The sequence below is a fragment of the Tigriopus californicus genome, chromosome 1 (assembly GCF_007210705.1).
Source record: "Tigriopus californicus strain San Diego chromosome 1, Tcal_SD_v2.1, whole genome shotgun sequence".
Taxonomy (NCBI): Eukaryota; Metazoa; Arthropoda; class Copepoda; order Harpacticoida; family Harpacticidae; genus Tigriopus; species Tigriopus californicus.
The window spans coordinates 10,177,332-10,191,912 of record NC_081440.1 but is presented as its reverse complement, the minus strand read 5'-3'; the positions used below and the strand labels follow the sequence as shown (position 1 = coordinate 10,191,912).

Here is a 14,581-nt window from a genome sequence, read left to right as displayed (position 1 = left end):
CGTACCTACTACAGTCCATACTATATACTAATTCTAAGGATTGAAGTTTTTCTCAATAGCTTAAGTGGTTCATGCCTGCAATGTATTTTGTAAAACTTCTTTGTACTTTTTCTATCTTATTCAGCCCCCCTACATTCATTGGCGCCCAGATTGGGGAAGCATATTCTAAGTGCGGTTAAACAATAGACTTGTATAGAGTTTTCATAGTATAAGCGTCTCTGGATTTGAAAGTTTGGTGTATCCAGCCACAAGTTTGGTATGCTTTGGTCACTTTCGATTGGATGTTTTCTTTAAATTTACCGTTATTTTCAACTATTATTCCAAGGTCTTTAATGGAGTTTACTGACAAAATGGGTTTCAGGCGATTGTCGGTGTAAATTGGCTTGTCTACTTCATTTTGGTAGTACGTCATGATTCGAAACTTATCCCCATTCAATTCCATGTTTTGAGAGTGGACCCATTTGTATGAAACGTCCAAGTCATTTTGCAGGTCTGTCTGGTTCTGTAAATTTCTTCCCAACACTAGCTTAGTTTCGTCAGCATAAGAAGATATTGAAGACTGGAGGGGCAATCCGTGTAGTGGTGCAATGAATGAAACGAACAAGATCGGACCCAGAATAGTTCCTTGAGGTACCCCAGATACCACGTTTCGAGGGCGGCTTATGCAGCCGTCAACTCGAACGGCTTGTGTGCGGTTGGTGAGGAAATCTCTTATCTAAGAATAAATTTTTCCTCCAACACCTATTTTACTTAAACAATTTAGCAATATAACATGATCTACTTGTCCAATGCTTTAGCAAAGTCCAAGTATATAACATCTACACAATCGCTATGTTGTAGTCCCTCTATTACGTCGTCAAAGTGCTGAATCAATTGTGTCACAGTGCTAGAGTGGGCACGAAAACCAAACTGTTGGTCAGGAATGCTACCTTTCATGTCAAGGTATTCAAGAAGCTTTGTCTTAACAAGCCTTTCTATGACTTTGGGAACATTCGACGTTAATGAGATTGGTCGATAATGAATAGGTTGATCCCTATCTCCTCCTTTACAAATGGGGACTATATGGGCATGCTTTAGTTGCGTGGGCACCCTTCCCTCTGACAAAGAACGATTCATTAAATGTGTAAAAATTGGAGCGATGACTGGTGCTGTCCGTTTAAGGAGCTGTGCCGTTACACCGTCACGTCCTGGAGAGCTTGAACATTTCAGGGTTTGGATAGTTTCGATGACTTCCTTCTCGTGTGTTTAAGAAACGAACTGTTGTCGCCCAAACAAGGGTTGTTTAGCAAATGTTGAGTCGGAGTTGAAAAGATCGACGAAAATTGATCGCCAAAGATATTAGCTACTTCGGTCGCATTGGAGACTTCTTCTCTATTCGGCAATCTATTTGGTCCTAAAAGGGTTTTGACCTTTCGCCTCGAGTTGGCATAGGTGTAAAAAGTCTTCAGGTTAAATTTAACATCGTAAACTACTTGCTTCTCACTCTGTATTTGATCCTTTTCAAACGAGTTTTTCAAAAGAACGTCTATGGCTTCAATTTTTCTACAGATATTTCGGGATATGAACGAATGATCATTTAATGATTTCAATTTTCTAGTCAGTGACACTCGTTTCTTGAAATGCTTTTTTCTGTATTTTGGTATCATGGTTTGATTTTCTTTATTTGACAAGATGGGTAATTTAAGTTGAGCACACACGTCTTCAAATGAAGATATCAGCAGATCCATGGGGTCCTCAATGTTAGGTTCATGTTCCATTTTGGGAACTAGGTCAAGATTAGCCAAGCTTTAATTTGGCAAGGGCCAGTGTTCTTCATGGAATCAATACTTTTTTTAAGAAGTGCATAGATGATTCCGTTCAATGAATTGCGGCAAGTGGATAGTGCATTAGAGTTTTTTCGTGTTATTTTGTGTTTATAATAAAAACTACACAAAAGAAATCATCAAAACCTTTTAAATCCAAGTTTTAAACAGGGTAATTTGAAAATAATCAGATATCAGTTCCAGTTCTTTAAAAAAACGGTTCTCAGTTCCAGTTGTAAACACTACCATTGACTATCGCCAGGTTTAGCCAGGATTTTCCCAGGTTGGAATTTAGGGCGCCAACGAGTGAAAGCACAAGGATTAGGACTTTCAAAGTCCTCCTCTGGATGATCCTTGTTCAAAAGTATCCAATGAATTTTGAAATCATAAGCTTTCATGCCTTAATTTTGTAGTTTACATATATGTTCCACCTAGAGGGTTCTAGTACGACCCACTGACGAGGCAATAACGATTTGACCAATAAAATGGAAAAGTGTTAGGGTTTGGCCAAGTTTATCTTTTTAAGTTCGATGCAAATGAGGAGAAAGGTGATGGTGGCCCAAAAAGTTTGCATAATGCTATTTTTTGCAACTAAACATCAGAGATACAATTAATAATAACTTCACATATATGGAATTAGTGAAAAATACCAAATTCCCAATGTACCAAAATTAGCGAAACTTGTCTCCCAAGGTCTGAAAGGCTGCCCCCGTCAGAAATTACTTTTGATGATCGCCCTCTTCTAAAAGTTTTCCTGGGCATTCCTATTTGCCACCTGACTCTTTTCAGCATATATTTTAGAAACCCTAGGCGAGGTGAATAATCTTCACAAGTCAAGTGGAAGCTCGATTTAGGTATGCATGCTAAGCTGCCAACCCGAAAGCTCTCATGGAATCTCTGACTTACTCTTCTGATACAAAATCTACAGGTTTTTCATTAAGACTCTTCATTATGGGGAACTAATGAATCTTGTTCTTGTTTAGATGGTGCATCACTTCTTAATCATGCTTTTTTACCCCTTTAATCTAAGAAATAGTACATTATCATTGTTACATGGAATCTCACTCGGTCAAAATGAATTAAAGCGCCTTTTTCATTTTGAATCAAAAAGATGAATAAACCAAATTCAGAAACAATTTGTCAAAGGTCACACTATCTTGAAATGTCTTAATACCCGGAATACCCGGGGTTGTATTGCATACTTTGATGGATGCAGATTTGCAGATATCTGCCTAAAAACGAATCAAGTTAAGCAGAGCTGAATCTATTTCGGTTTTTTAAATGGGAAGGTCAACTTCGAAACTTTTGGGACTCATCAAATTTTGATGGACTTAAAAAAAAGAGTTGATATCAAACTCATTGGCGAACTCAAAGGCCTCCTTAAAAGTGGAATCGTCTTTTGCTCTCTGATTCCAAAGTAACATGGTCTCGCTGAATATGTCCGGATTTTCAATTTGGAGGAAACGTAGCTCTTCCATCATAATCACACCCTCAATGGTTTTCTGCAGCGATTGACTACGTGTGTTGACATTCCGTGACAAGTCAACTTCTTGGACAGAGTCCTCTCCGTTTTGTCTGATCACAAGCGTTCCATCGGATTCCATGAACCTAGATCTCTCTGATCGACTTTGAGAGCAGCACTTTTCTTCCATGCATTGGAGGATTTTTGAAGAGGCTTCCTCTCGTGCAGCGGAAGAAAATGCCTGCAAAGTAAGAGATGAGTGAAAATGCTTGCTTGATCCTTGATGAAATCCATCATTTGCAGGTTCCAAATCTTACTTCAATTGAATTTGCCGAGGACGACTCGAATCGAGGCGAAGGCGTCGACAGGTCTGCCATTTTGACTGCAGTCCGAGCATTACTACCAAAGCAAGGATGGGGCGGGGTCTGAATGTCGTCATTCATGAAAGCGATTTGATGAGAACCCAATTCCGTATTGATGGAACACGTGGGATACAGCTGAGCCACCAGTGGAGCCAGCAGGCAACTCGTTGATAAAGGGTTGGTGGACATGGGCGGAGTGGGTAGGTAAGGAATGAGTTCATTAATGTAGAAGGCCGTGTCACACTTGTCCATGCATCCGGTTGAGAAATTCGGTAACCTATGTCGTAATTGATTCAATTAATTGGTGGTTCAAAGCATCATTTTCTGTGGGGGCTTGTCCCTTACCAAGACAACGATCCCCAGTGAAAGTAGGTGATGACGAGGGTGGGATTGCAAGTCTCGTCCACCGGTAGTGAAAGGGCAGCGATGGCCGCCAATTGACGTTGGTATAAAAAACCCTCGAAGGAAGTTGGTGTTCCATCAAAGTGGATGATGGTGCTATCGACCTTCGGCGAGGCCAAGATTCTACCCGCACGAATACCTTGGATCACCAGCCTCACATCCTCATAGGCCTGGGTCAGACTGGGGTCTTCTGGTTCGAAGCATTCTGATCCACAAATGCAATCCTCACAAGCGAGAACTTGCGGAATCACCAGGAATAGACAAGCCACAAGGATGTTTCCACGATTTGCCATGATGGAATTGTGATGAGTTGTAATACAATTACATTAGCTTTATATGCTCGTTGATTGGGCGCATTTGAGGGACACACCTGGGTCGATTTTTATGATGGATCTATGAGATAATCAATTGCGTAGAACATGGATCATAATTATATGTTATGTACTGGCCCTGGATTGCTGCCAAATCGTCAATCGTGGTTGAACATATTGCACGTTTGTGGAGAACGATTGAGCTAGTTTGCTATTGCAGAAAAAGACTCTTTTTTTCTTGTACGTTTATAGAAGTGAAGATTGAAGAAAGCCGACATGGTCAAGACACCTTGAATGCGTTCGTCCATTTCATGGCGTCGAGTTTGAAGAGTTTGAAGGCTTGCCCGAGCTTCTCTTCACGAAAGAAGGCATGATCAAATGGCGAACGGATTCAGGGTGTTAACCGTGTTAACCGATTGACTTTTTGAGATCCAAACTGGAATAAAATGTATGCAAAGAACGCCGCCGCTATTGAATACACAGTTTTCTTCTATAAGAACCAGTTTCCAAGGTATGCTTTTCCCTCGAAGCAACTCGAAGCCAAATTTGACGTTAGAGAATGACTATTTTCTTCACGAGTGGCTGAAAATTTGGATTCCTGCCACTCGTGAACACAATGCCATGAAATGAGATTTCTAATGTTGGCGTTTGGTTGCCTCTACCGGCCTGAGACGGAACTTTATACCGCTGAAAACCGGTCCTTGCAAAAGAAAGCTTTTTCAGCAATAGTTTCGGTTTCGTTTGTACTTACTGAAACCGAGAGCTTTAAGGAATCTATTTGAAGACTCCTTTTTTTAACTTTAGCCCTGGAACATAGATGATCTTTGGTTTTAACTTCGTGTCTCTTCAATGTCCGTTTATTCTGTACATAAGGTATTTGATTTTAACCAAACATCGTTCATGAGCTAGGGCTTAAGGACACTTTGAGTTTACCGAACAATAATTAACAAAAAAAAAAAAAACGTTCACAAGCTTTGATTACTCAGAATCCATTCCTTCTCTTGCTCGTTCATGTCATTACAGGTATTAATAGAAAACTGCTGAAGTTGAGGGAGTAAATTTGAACCGAATATAAATTCTTGACTTGCTCTTAAGATAAAAGAAGAAAGTTGGTTCTCTCCGATTCCTCGAAATTATTCGCACCCCATCATCTGGACGCCATGGGTCCAACGCAGCTTTTAGATCGTATACTCGGGTGGGGGGCCAGGCTTCCTCCTTTTCGTTCGGATTCGGATTGGGGAATAGGAAAAGTCGGATTTGGTTCGGATCCCATCCATATCCAAAATTGTAAGATAAACTAAATGAATGTAAACGTGTTTTGAGAATGGTTTCTTTTACAACTCTCAAAATGTGAGGAAACTCAAAGAACACCAAATTTAAAATCTGTGAGTGGACCTACTATCTTAAAATTTATCATAGTTGTGTAGCAAGCAGATCAGTCAGCAAACTCTAAGAGAAAGATCAAACACCCTGTAGGGCCTTTTGAGGTCGATGGGGAAGCCATAGACAATGTAGAGACTATGGCCAACATACTTGGAGATCAGTTCTCTAGTGTGTTTTCAACTCCACTGAGTTTAGGAGCAACAGTCCATTGCTCTATTGATGAGTTTGTTGGGACTGGCAAGGCTTGTCAAGTTGAGCATTTAGATGATCTTGTATTCACAAATTAGGATGCTTTAGAGGCCATCAGGGACTTGAGACTCTCGAGCTCCCCTGGCCCTGATGGAGTGACATCTCAGTTTCTGATGAGATGCTCACAGATTCTTGCTCCTTGAAGCGTTGCATCTTGGACAGGGCAAGTTCCTCTCTTCTCTGAAGGTAGCTCATGTTGTTCCAATTTTCAAAGGGGGAGATAAGTCACTCCCCAGTAACTATAGGCCGATTTCTCTCACTTCGAATATTGCGAGGGTGTTTGAGAAGATCATGAAGTTCAAACTTGTTGAATTTCTTGATATACATGAAGTCCTTCCTCCTAGCCAGGATGGGTTCCGAGCACATTTTGGCACGGTTACCCAACTGTTTGAGCATATAGAGCAGGATATTAAGGGACTGGAGAGCCATGAATCAGTTAGTGTATCTCGACTTTGCCAAGGCCTTTGACACGGTCATGGCCTTTTAGTTAACAGGCTCCATGAGAGTGTGATCCAAGGCAAGGTTCTCAATTGGCTAAGAAATTTCATTTATGGTAGGAATCAATTAGTTAAGGTTGAGGGATCCCTTAGTGACATACATGATGTCAAGTCGGGTGTCCCTCAGTGTTCCATTTTGGGTCCTCTCCTTTTCATTATCTTCATTGCTCCGCTTCAAAAGCTTGGTAGTAGTGATGTCAGTATCTCTTCTTATGCTGATGATACAAAATTGGTAGTTGGTAGGAATGGTCAGGATTCCGGTTGTCTGTCAGAGGTCCTAGACCAAATCTACTCCTGGGTTGCTGCGAGTAACTTGGCACTGAATGGAATGAAATTTCGCTCAATGACCTTTGGGTCGACGCCATTAGACACTCCACTATTAGATGATGAAGGTAAGGATATTGAGCAGGTCTCATCCGTGAAAGATTTAGATGTAGTCCTCCAAGATAATGGAAAGTTTGATGAGCATATCCAGTTGAAAGTTGGTAAGGCTTTTCAAACATGTGGTTGAATATATTGCACATTTAAGTCCAGAGAAAGTATCACAATGCTAACTCTGTGCAAGTCGATTGTTCAGCCGCATCTTGAATATGCCTCTCCCATATGGGCTCCAATGAGTTCAGCAGGTTTGCAAAAGCTCGGGCAGGTCCAAAGATGTTTTACTAGGAATATTGAGGATATGAGAGAGCTCTCGTATTGGGAGAGGCTAGAAAGGTTGGGATTGTACAATACTCAGAGAAGGTACGAAAGGTATCTGATATTGTACGTTTTCAAAAGCATTCATGAGCTTTGGCCCAACCCAGGATTTAGGGTCAATTGTAGTGACCATAGAGGCTCAATGTGCGTTTTGAGAGCACCTTCAAGCCATCGAGAATCCAGGCTAGTTCGACCAATGAAGTCCACATCTCTTCTTTCTAGGGCTCCTTCATTGTTTAATTTGCTTCCCTCCAATATTCGTAGGGAATACATAGGTCATGTTGATCCGGTTGCATCTTTCAAGTCAGACTTGGACACATTTTTAGATAGCATTCCAGATCAACCCTACATTCAAGGACTAGCTCGGTCTGCCAACTCAAATTCGTTGGTAAACCAAACATCATATAAAGATTGAAAGGTAATAAAAAAACGAACTATAACCTCTCATTTTAATAGCATTGGGGATTACATTCCTTGAAGCGGTCAGAAAAACCAAACCACAAAAAAAATCCCAAACAAATAAAGACGCCCCAAAATTTCAGAAACTAACCAAAGGATCAAAGTATTTACGGTCCATACAGCCAATATTAGGGAAAAGGAAATTAGAATGCCTAAGTACTATATCAAGCCTCTTAATGAAATAAGCCATGCTGTTCTACTATTGTTACAAAAAATTACATTATTGCATCAGAAAAATTATGTTTTGACTAAGGCAAATCCACTAATCTCATCATTTTAAAACGTTTAAGTGGCAAAAAGGCACATTCAGTTAAGGTTGAATGAGTTCTTTTATGGCCAATTGGGTGAAAAAATCTTATTTGGATTCATGTTCGAATCCGAGAAAAATTTTGGATTCGGTTTGGTTTGGCAAAGCTCTCTGATTCGGATTTCGTAGAAAAATTCGGATTCGGATAGGAGAAAAGATTTTAGATTCGGATTCGGATTACGAAAAAGCACTTCGGATCGGATTCAGAGACCCTGTAGGATCCGATGCACAGCTCTAGTTCTGACATGGATTACTGGCACTGGAGAGCAAAGCTCTCTGAAATTTCGCTAGAGGACGTTTCAGTTTTGCATTACCTCTTAATTGAGTACTTGAACATGAAGATGGAATTCATTGAGCACTCTTTCAGGGGGAATGCATCTGATCAAGAGGTAACACATAACACTACAAAACCTCGCCACAGCTTCGACCGAGCTTTCCTCTCTTCTACTGACGTACAGCAGGGTTCTAAAAGCTGAGACACAGGCTTAAATATAGTAGGAAGCAATTGTTCAAAAACAATTGCAAACCCGCAAAGAGGCTCCACAGCTATTTGAATCCATTAGTTCATATTAGCCTTTAAGGGAAGTTGGATTTGATCCAATGTAGGATAAAGGAGAGTGATCAGTTGAAAAAGGAGAGTAGAGTGGTCCAGTAGGTGAGGTCGAGTCCGAGGGCTTTTTTATGCCAAGTCTATGAAGAAAATGGGACAGCTTGTGGGACTTTTTGAGGTCGATGGGGAAGCCATAGGTAAAGTAGAAGTTATGGCTAACACACTCGATACGCCATATTATCATCTATATATTGATTTTAATGAACTTAATGAACAACAATTTTTTTATCAGTCGGAAATCTTAACACATCAAATTAAAATAGGAAGACATATATCATAAATTATATTTCTCAAATACCTCGCCTTTGACGGCCACCCACCGTTTGAGTCTGCCGTCAAAGTTGGCGGAAATCTTTTTATATTGTCCATGGCGGTCCAAGTCTCACTATCATCCTTAGGTAACTTAACCTTTTGATATCAGCTGCCACTATTTCTAAGGCCATTGTAACCGCACTGCCGCAGGCTTGCGCTGGGGCCTAGGCGCCCCCAGGTCCTTGCAACCGAAAGGTTGGGTTAGGTTAGGTTAGGTCAAGTTAAGTCAGTTTATGTTAGTTTATCTTGTCTTTAGCCATGTTCGTCCAATCCTCCAGAATAACAGCTGAAGCAAAAGGTTAGCTACATAAGGACAATACAGATCTCACCAACTGACGCCATTAGCTTGACCACATTACTGTGGATGGTTGCACGGGTATTGGTCCCCACATGCCCCCGGATGCCACCGTGAACTCCCCCAGAGCGAACTCCCCCAAAATGAACTCCCCAGAGTGAACTCCCCCACAATGAACTCCCCCACACTACATTCCCGACAGTCATTGGGAAGTCAGAGGAATTTTCAAGCCAGCTTTTTTACAATACTGAACATATAAACTCTGAATTTTCTAGTCCCTCCTAATTCAAGAGCTTTGTCATTGTTCTTATATTATTCAAAAATAATGTTATATTTAATGACCATCTATTGCATAACTGGCTTAAAAGTATCCTTTGATTTCCCAAGCATCTGATGGGAGTGTAGGGGGGGGGAGTATAGTGTGGGGGAGTGTAGTGGGGGGAGTGTAGTGTGGGGGAATGTAGTGTGGGGGAGTTCGCTGTGGGGGAGCTCATTGTGAGGGAGTTTCATGCTGGGGGAGTATAGATGTGGGGGCGTTTGCCTATGGGGGAGTTTACTGTTGGGGGAGTTTGATCTGGGGGTGATTGACTGGCGGAAAACTACAGGGGGAGATGTCCGTTGGGGAATCAGATGGGAACCGTAAACTTACACCGGCAATATGATCAAAATGGATTGTAATGATCACATGCAGCCTATGTCTATAACAGGAGAATTAGTCAGACGTCCCATTGACCCAATTATCGGGTCACAAACAAGTAGAGACGAAGATATGGTGCACCCTGTACTTAGAGATCAGTTCTTTAGTGTGTTTTCAACTCCAAAGAGCTTAGGAGCAATAGCCCATTTCTCTAATGATAATTTTGTTGAGATTGGCGAGGCTAGTCAAGTTGAGGATATTTTCTTTTGTTTTTTTTGCGACTTCCTTGCCGTTGCTGGGATTGGTGTCCCAACAATTCAAGACGAGAAATTTATACATATTACTTAACTTTTATTTTCATATATTGTTTGATTGACCAATGAATTAGAGTTGGCGGATCTGGCTAACCCTTGAATATAATGTTGATCGGGAATTTTCGTCAAAAAACTTAGATTAGATGATCTTGTAGTCACAAATCAAGATGCTTTAGAGCCCATCAGGGACTTGAGACTCTTGAGCTCTCCTGGCCCTGATGGTGTAACATCTCAGTTTCTGATGAGATGCTCACAGATTCTTGCTCCTATTTTCTCGGGCTTGATTTATTGCAGCTTGGATCAGGGCAAGTTTCCATCTTCTCTGAAGTTAGTTCAAGTTGTTCCAATTTTCAAAGGGGTGATAAGTCGCTCATCAGCAATTATAGGCCGATTTCTCTAAATTCAACTGTTGTGAAGGTGTTTAAGAAGATCACGAATTTCAAACTTGTTGAGTTTCTTGATATTCATGAAGTCCTTCCTCCTAGCCAGCATGGATTCCGAGCACACGTTAGCACGCTTACCCAACTGATTGAGCATATAGAACATATCATCGAGGAACTAGAGAGTCATGACTTAGTCGATGTAGACGACCTTGACTTTACCAAGGCCATTGACAAGGTATATCATGGCCTTTTTGGCTAAAAGGGTCTATGAGATTGTGATCCAAGGCAAGGTTCTCAATTGTTTTCAAAGTTTCATTCGTGGCAATTGGTTATGGTCCAGGACTCCCTTAGTAAGATACAAAATGTCTAGTCGGTTGTTCATCTTACGACTTTTCTTTTTCATCATCTTCATTGCCCCACTTCAGATGGTCACAAAAGTTTAATGAGCATATCCTCTCGAAAATTGGCAAATCTTTTCAACATGTGGTTGGATTTATCGGATGCTTAAGTCCTGAGACAGTATCACGATGCTAACTCTGTACAAGTCGACTGTTCAGCCACATCTTGAATATGCCTCGCTCATTTGGGCTCCAATCAATTCAGCAAGTTTGTAAAAGATCGAGCAGGTCGAAAATGTTTTATCAGGAATATGGAAGGTATGGGAGAGCTTTCGCATTGGGAGAGGCTAGATAGGTTGGGATTGCACAGTATTCAGAGAAGGTACGAAAGGTACCTGAAACTGTATGTTTTCAAAAGCATTCAAGAGCTTTGTCCCAACTCAGGTTTTAGGGTCCATTGTGGTGAAGTGACTGTAGCAGCCCAACGTGCGTTTTGCGAGTCCCTTCAAGCCCGCGATGATCCAGGTTATTTTGAACACTGAAGTTCTCGTGTCTTCTTTCTTGGGCTCCCTAACTGTTCATTTCACTTCCCCTTAATATGTTCCCTCGTATAAAGGCGGTGATCCTGTAACAGGATTTAAGCCAGACTTGGACAAGGTTTTGATTAAAATTCCTGATCAACCCAATGTTGAAGGGAAAGTCAGATCTGCCACCTCTAATTGGTTGGTGGATCAGATAACATATGAATTTAAAGGTAAATAACATATATCAGCTCTTTCCACTTTGAATTGCTGAGGAATCTATTTGTATTAGCGGTAAGGAAGTCAGCAAAATGTGTTTTATATTGCCGTTCATGTAATTAAACAGCACGTGTGCTGCACTTTTATTAAAGTTGGCACGCATTAATGCACTGCATTTTCGATACTAACATCCTCCCATCCTCTGCTGTTTGACGTGTATCTAATCAAAGATTTTTTTGCCCTTGTTCTTTTTTCGCTTTTTCCTGCTCGATTAATACGTTTCCCCTTTTAATGCTGGAATAAGAATTCGCTCTTCCCATCGTTTCATGAAGTAGGATGACAATTATTTGTATCACTTGTTTGAAAGAGATCGTTGTTTTTTTTGTATGAGAAACCAAAAGCTTTGTCAAAGAAAACACTTGAAACCAGTGTTTTTTGATTAATCATCGATGATTTTTCATTTTCCATCTTATTTGGTAAACGTTAGAGAGGGAATTGGATCTCTTCTTTTCCTCCGACTGATTTCCATTCACACGCCATATAGTCTTTCGTGGATTATTTGTTAGCGGATTCAAACTCAAACGCCGGTTCCAAGCTCTCTTTTTAGATGCTCATACCTAGGGATGGTTTCAGGGTTGGCTAGATTTGGCGGGAAACCAAGGCAACGCAGTCGGTGCGAGGGGACCAAAGAACGATACGAAAGAGCAAAAGAGCCTAAGAGCAGCGAGCGACGCGTCGTTCAATTCTCCTTTAATCCTTCTGCCTCTTCTTCTTCTTCTTCTTGTTCTTGTCCTTCTTCCGAGAAGTTTCCTTGAATTGCTCGTCGAAAAATCTTCCTCTTCCATCTCGGGCTTGGCGCTTGTCCGCGCTCAATCGAGAGAAAAGGCCGTCAAAGAGAGTCGTCGAGTCGTGGAACGATAAAACGACGGACGTATGTCGAGTGAAGTAGCTGATTGAAGGTCGGAGTGAAATATTCCATCGGGAACGGTACCAATAGGATACAGCTCTAGCTCGTCCTGACTTGGTCCCAATCGTGTTTGTTCGGTGGTTACAATCTACAGACGTGTAAATAAAATTTTCCGTCAACCTGAATCTCGCATGAACTTGGTAAGTAAGCCATCGCATCATCAGCGATGGTTTGAGCCCAAATGCTTGCATGTATTACGTTTCTATCTAGTTGCATCTATCTGCACTTGGGATCAACAGGTGTTTCTGAACGACAATGGCCCAAACTAACAATGAAAACCTCAATACCCTCGCTTACAAGGCTCATTTGTTCGTTAGAATTTGAATGCACTGTGTGATTTCCACCTAAGGTATCGAGCTCGAAGGCTGGCCTCGCCTTTCTCGATATGAAAACAACATTTACGTCACGATATCGAAGTCAAAGTTCATTTAGCGTACTATCGCTCATCATCAAGTGTCTGAATGATAAAACGATATGCAACTCTTTTGATTGTGCTTCTGACACCTTTCAGATTTGAGCTCGTCTCGCAGCGAATTTCAAACATCTGGAAGAGGGAAGACCGCGAAACCTGATCCATCCACCGAAAGGCACCCTCAAAAAGTGAAATGATGATGATGGGCAAAACCATGTCATAAAAATCTACCGAAATGATCTTATTCGGTTCGTTTTGTTCCAGTGGGCGTGGTAAGCACGAACATGTAATAAACTACGGAGTGGTCATACGACCCTAAAGATCTCCTGTGGACGTACACACTAGCTCACTACTCGATTGTAAAATGGCTCTATTGGGCGACCAAAAAGCTTTTCAGAGTTACAAAATAAATGGAACGTGCTCGAGTCAACTTGAAAAGTCTCCTCCTTTGGGTGTTAGTGACCAGAGGACATTGTTTTAAAGTCACTTGCAATTGAAGGATGTTGTGATAACTTGAATGATCATTTGATAGATCACCGTAAATAACCAGTTTCCAGACCCGAGCTGCTGCACATGTCTCGGTTTTTATTGACATAATATAAGTGAGCCGTAATTTGTTAGAGAGCGGGTATACACTCCGTTCATAAGCGGACCTTGTGTGTGGCGAGGCTAAATCAGATAGAACCGACTGGCACTGTGTCATCAGAAGAGATAAGAGCGATGAATCTGTTCAAATTACCCCATTCACATTGCTTGCATTTCTCATAAAAAAGATTCGGTTGCCAGTCTTAAGCGAAATATCGTTCTGTATGTCGAAAAGCTTGTGAAGAAAGTCTTGGTAATGAAACTTTTCCAACTGAGCGCGAGTACTCTACAATCTCGTTCAGTTGAAAGAAAAACTGATATCCTTCTCCTTTGCACGAATTAGATTCAAGCTTGATTTGGATAATACAATTTGAAATGTTGGTGTTTTCTACAAAAGAATAGATCTAGCTTGTAGCCTTGAAAATGTTTGATATCACCATAACAACGGGATTATTGAAATCAGGAACGGCAGAATCAATGGTCTACTGTGTTCTCGCATAGCAAGATTTTTCTTTTCCTATCCATGGTTCTATTATCATGAAAGGTCAACATGGTAAGATTGAAAGGAGACGCCCAATCATAAGAATGCAATAACAGGCCTGAAGAAAAAAGGCCCACCTTTTTAATAGAACCTTACTTACTTTGTAACGATAAAGTTCAGGGCATATCACTCTGGTTGAAATAATGAAATGGCAGTTTCAACTTTCAGGACACTGCTATGTTAAGCTATCTGAACGACCTTAAACCGTTCGAAAGTTGTCCACTTCAAAGATTTCCATTGTGCAGAAGAAATGGGATTTCAAGATGCGACAATTATTGTTTTGCTCCTTGGCCAGACTTCCTAATTTTGAAGAGGGTAGAGGGACTTTTCTTGGAAAGAGCTTACTTACACAGTATGCACAGTATATGGTCCATTTTTGACTGAAACAGAGCGGAAAATACGTCTCAAAACTTGAGAATTCGCTGCCATCACAAAGAGCATGGTTCCATAAAAGAATTTCATAGAGATTCTCAGGCTTTCCTATCTTCATTAGCTTATCAGCTGCTTCTAAGCAAAA

The 14,581-nt window shown here is 41.0% G+C and overlaps 1 protein-coding gene across 1 annotated transcript; it reads right to left on the bottom strand.

The window, feature by feature from the left end:
- Nucleotides 1–3,050: 3,050 nt before the first annotated feature.
- On the bottom strand, nt 3,051–4,357 carry LOC131883594 (uncharacterized). Its single transcript, XM_059231103.1, has 3 exons — nt 3,972–4,357; nt 3,582–3,903; nt 3,051–3,505 (listed from the first exon to the last, which is right to left on the bottom strand). The coding sequence occupies exons 1-3, from the start codon at nt 4,319–4,321 to the stop codon at nt 3,134–3,136; spliced, it is 1,044 nt and encodes a 347-aa protein (XP_059087086.1). The 5' UTR covers nt 4,322–4,357; the 3' UTR covers nt 3,051–3,133.
- Between the last annotated feature and the right edge of the window lie 10,224 nt (nt 4,358–14,581).

Excerpts from the sequence above, each read along its gene's own strand:
- LOC131883594 (XM_059231103.1), bottom strand. The coding sequence starts at position 4,321 with ATGGCAAATCGTGGAAACATCCTTGTGGCTTGTCTATTCCTGGTGATT. Across the intron at positions 3,904-3,971 it reads CACTGGGGATCGTTGTCTTG|GTTACCGAATTTCTCAACCG; the intron begins GTAAGGGACAAG and ends ATTACGACATAG. Across the intron at positions 3,506-3,581 it reads CCTCGGCAAATTCAATTGAA|GCATTTTCTTCCGCTGCACG; the intron begins GTAAGATTTGGA and ends CTTACTTTGCAG.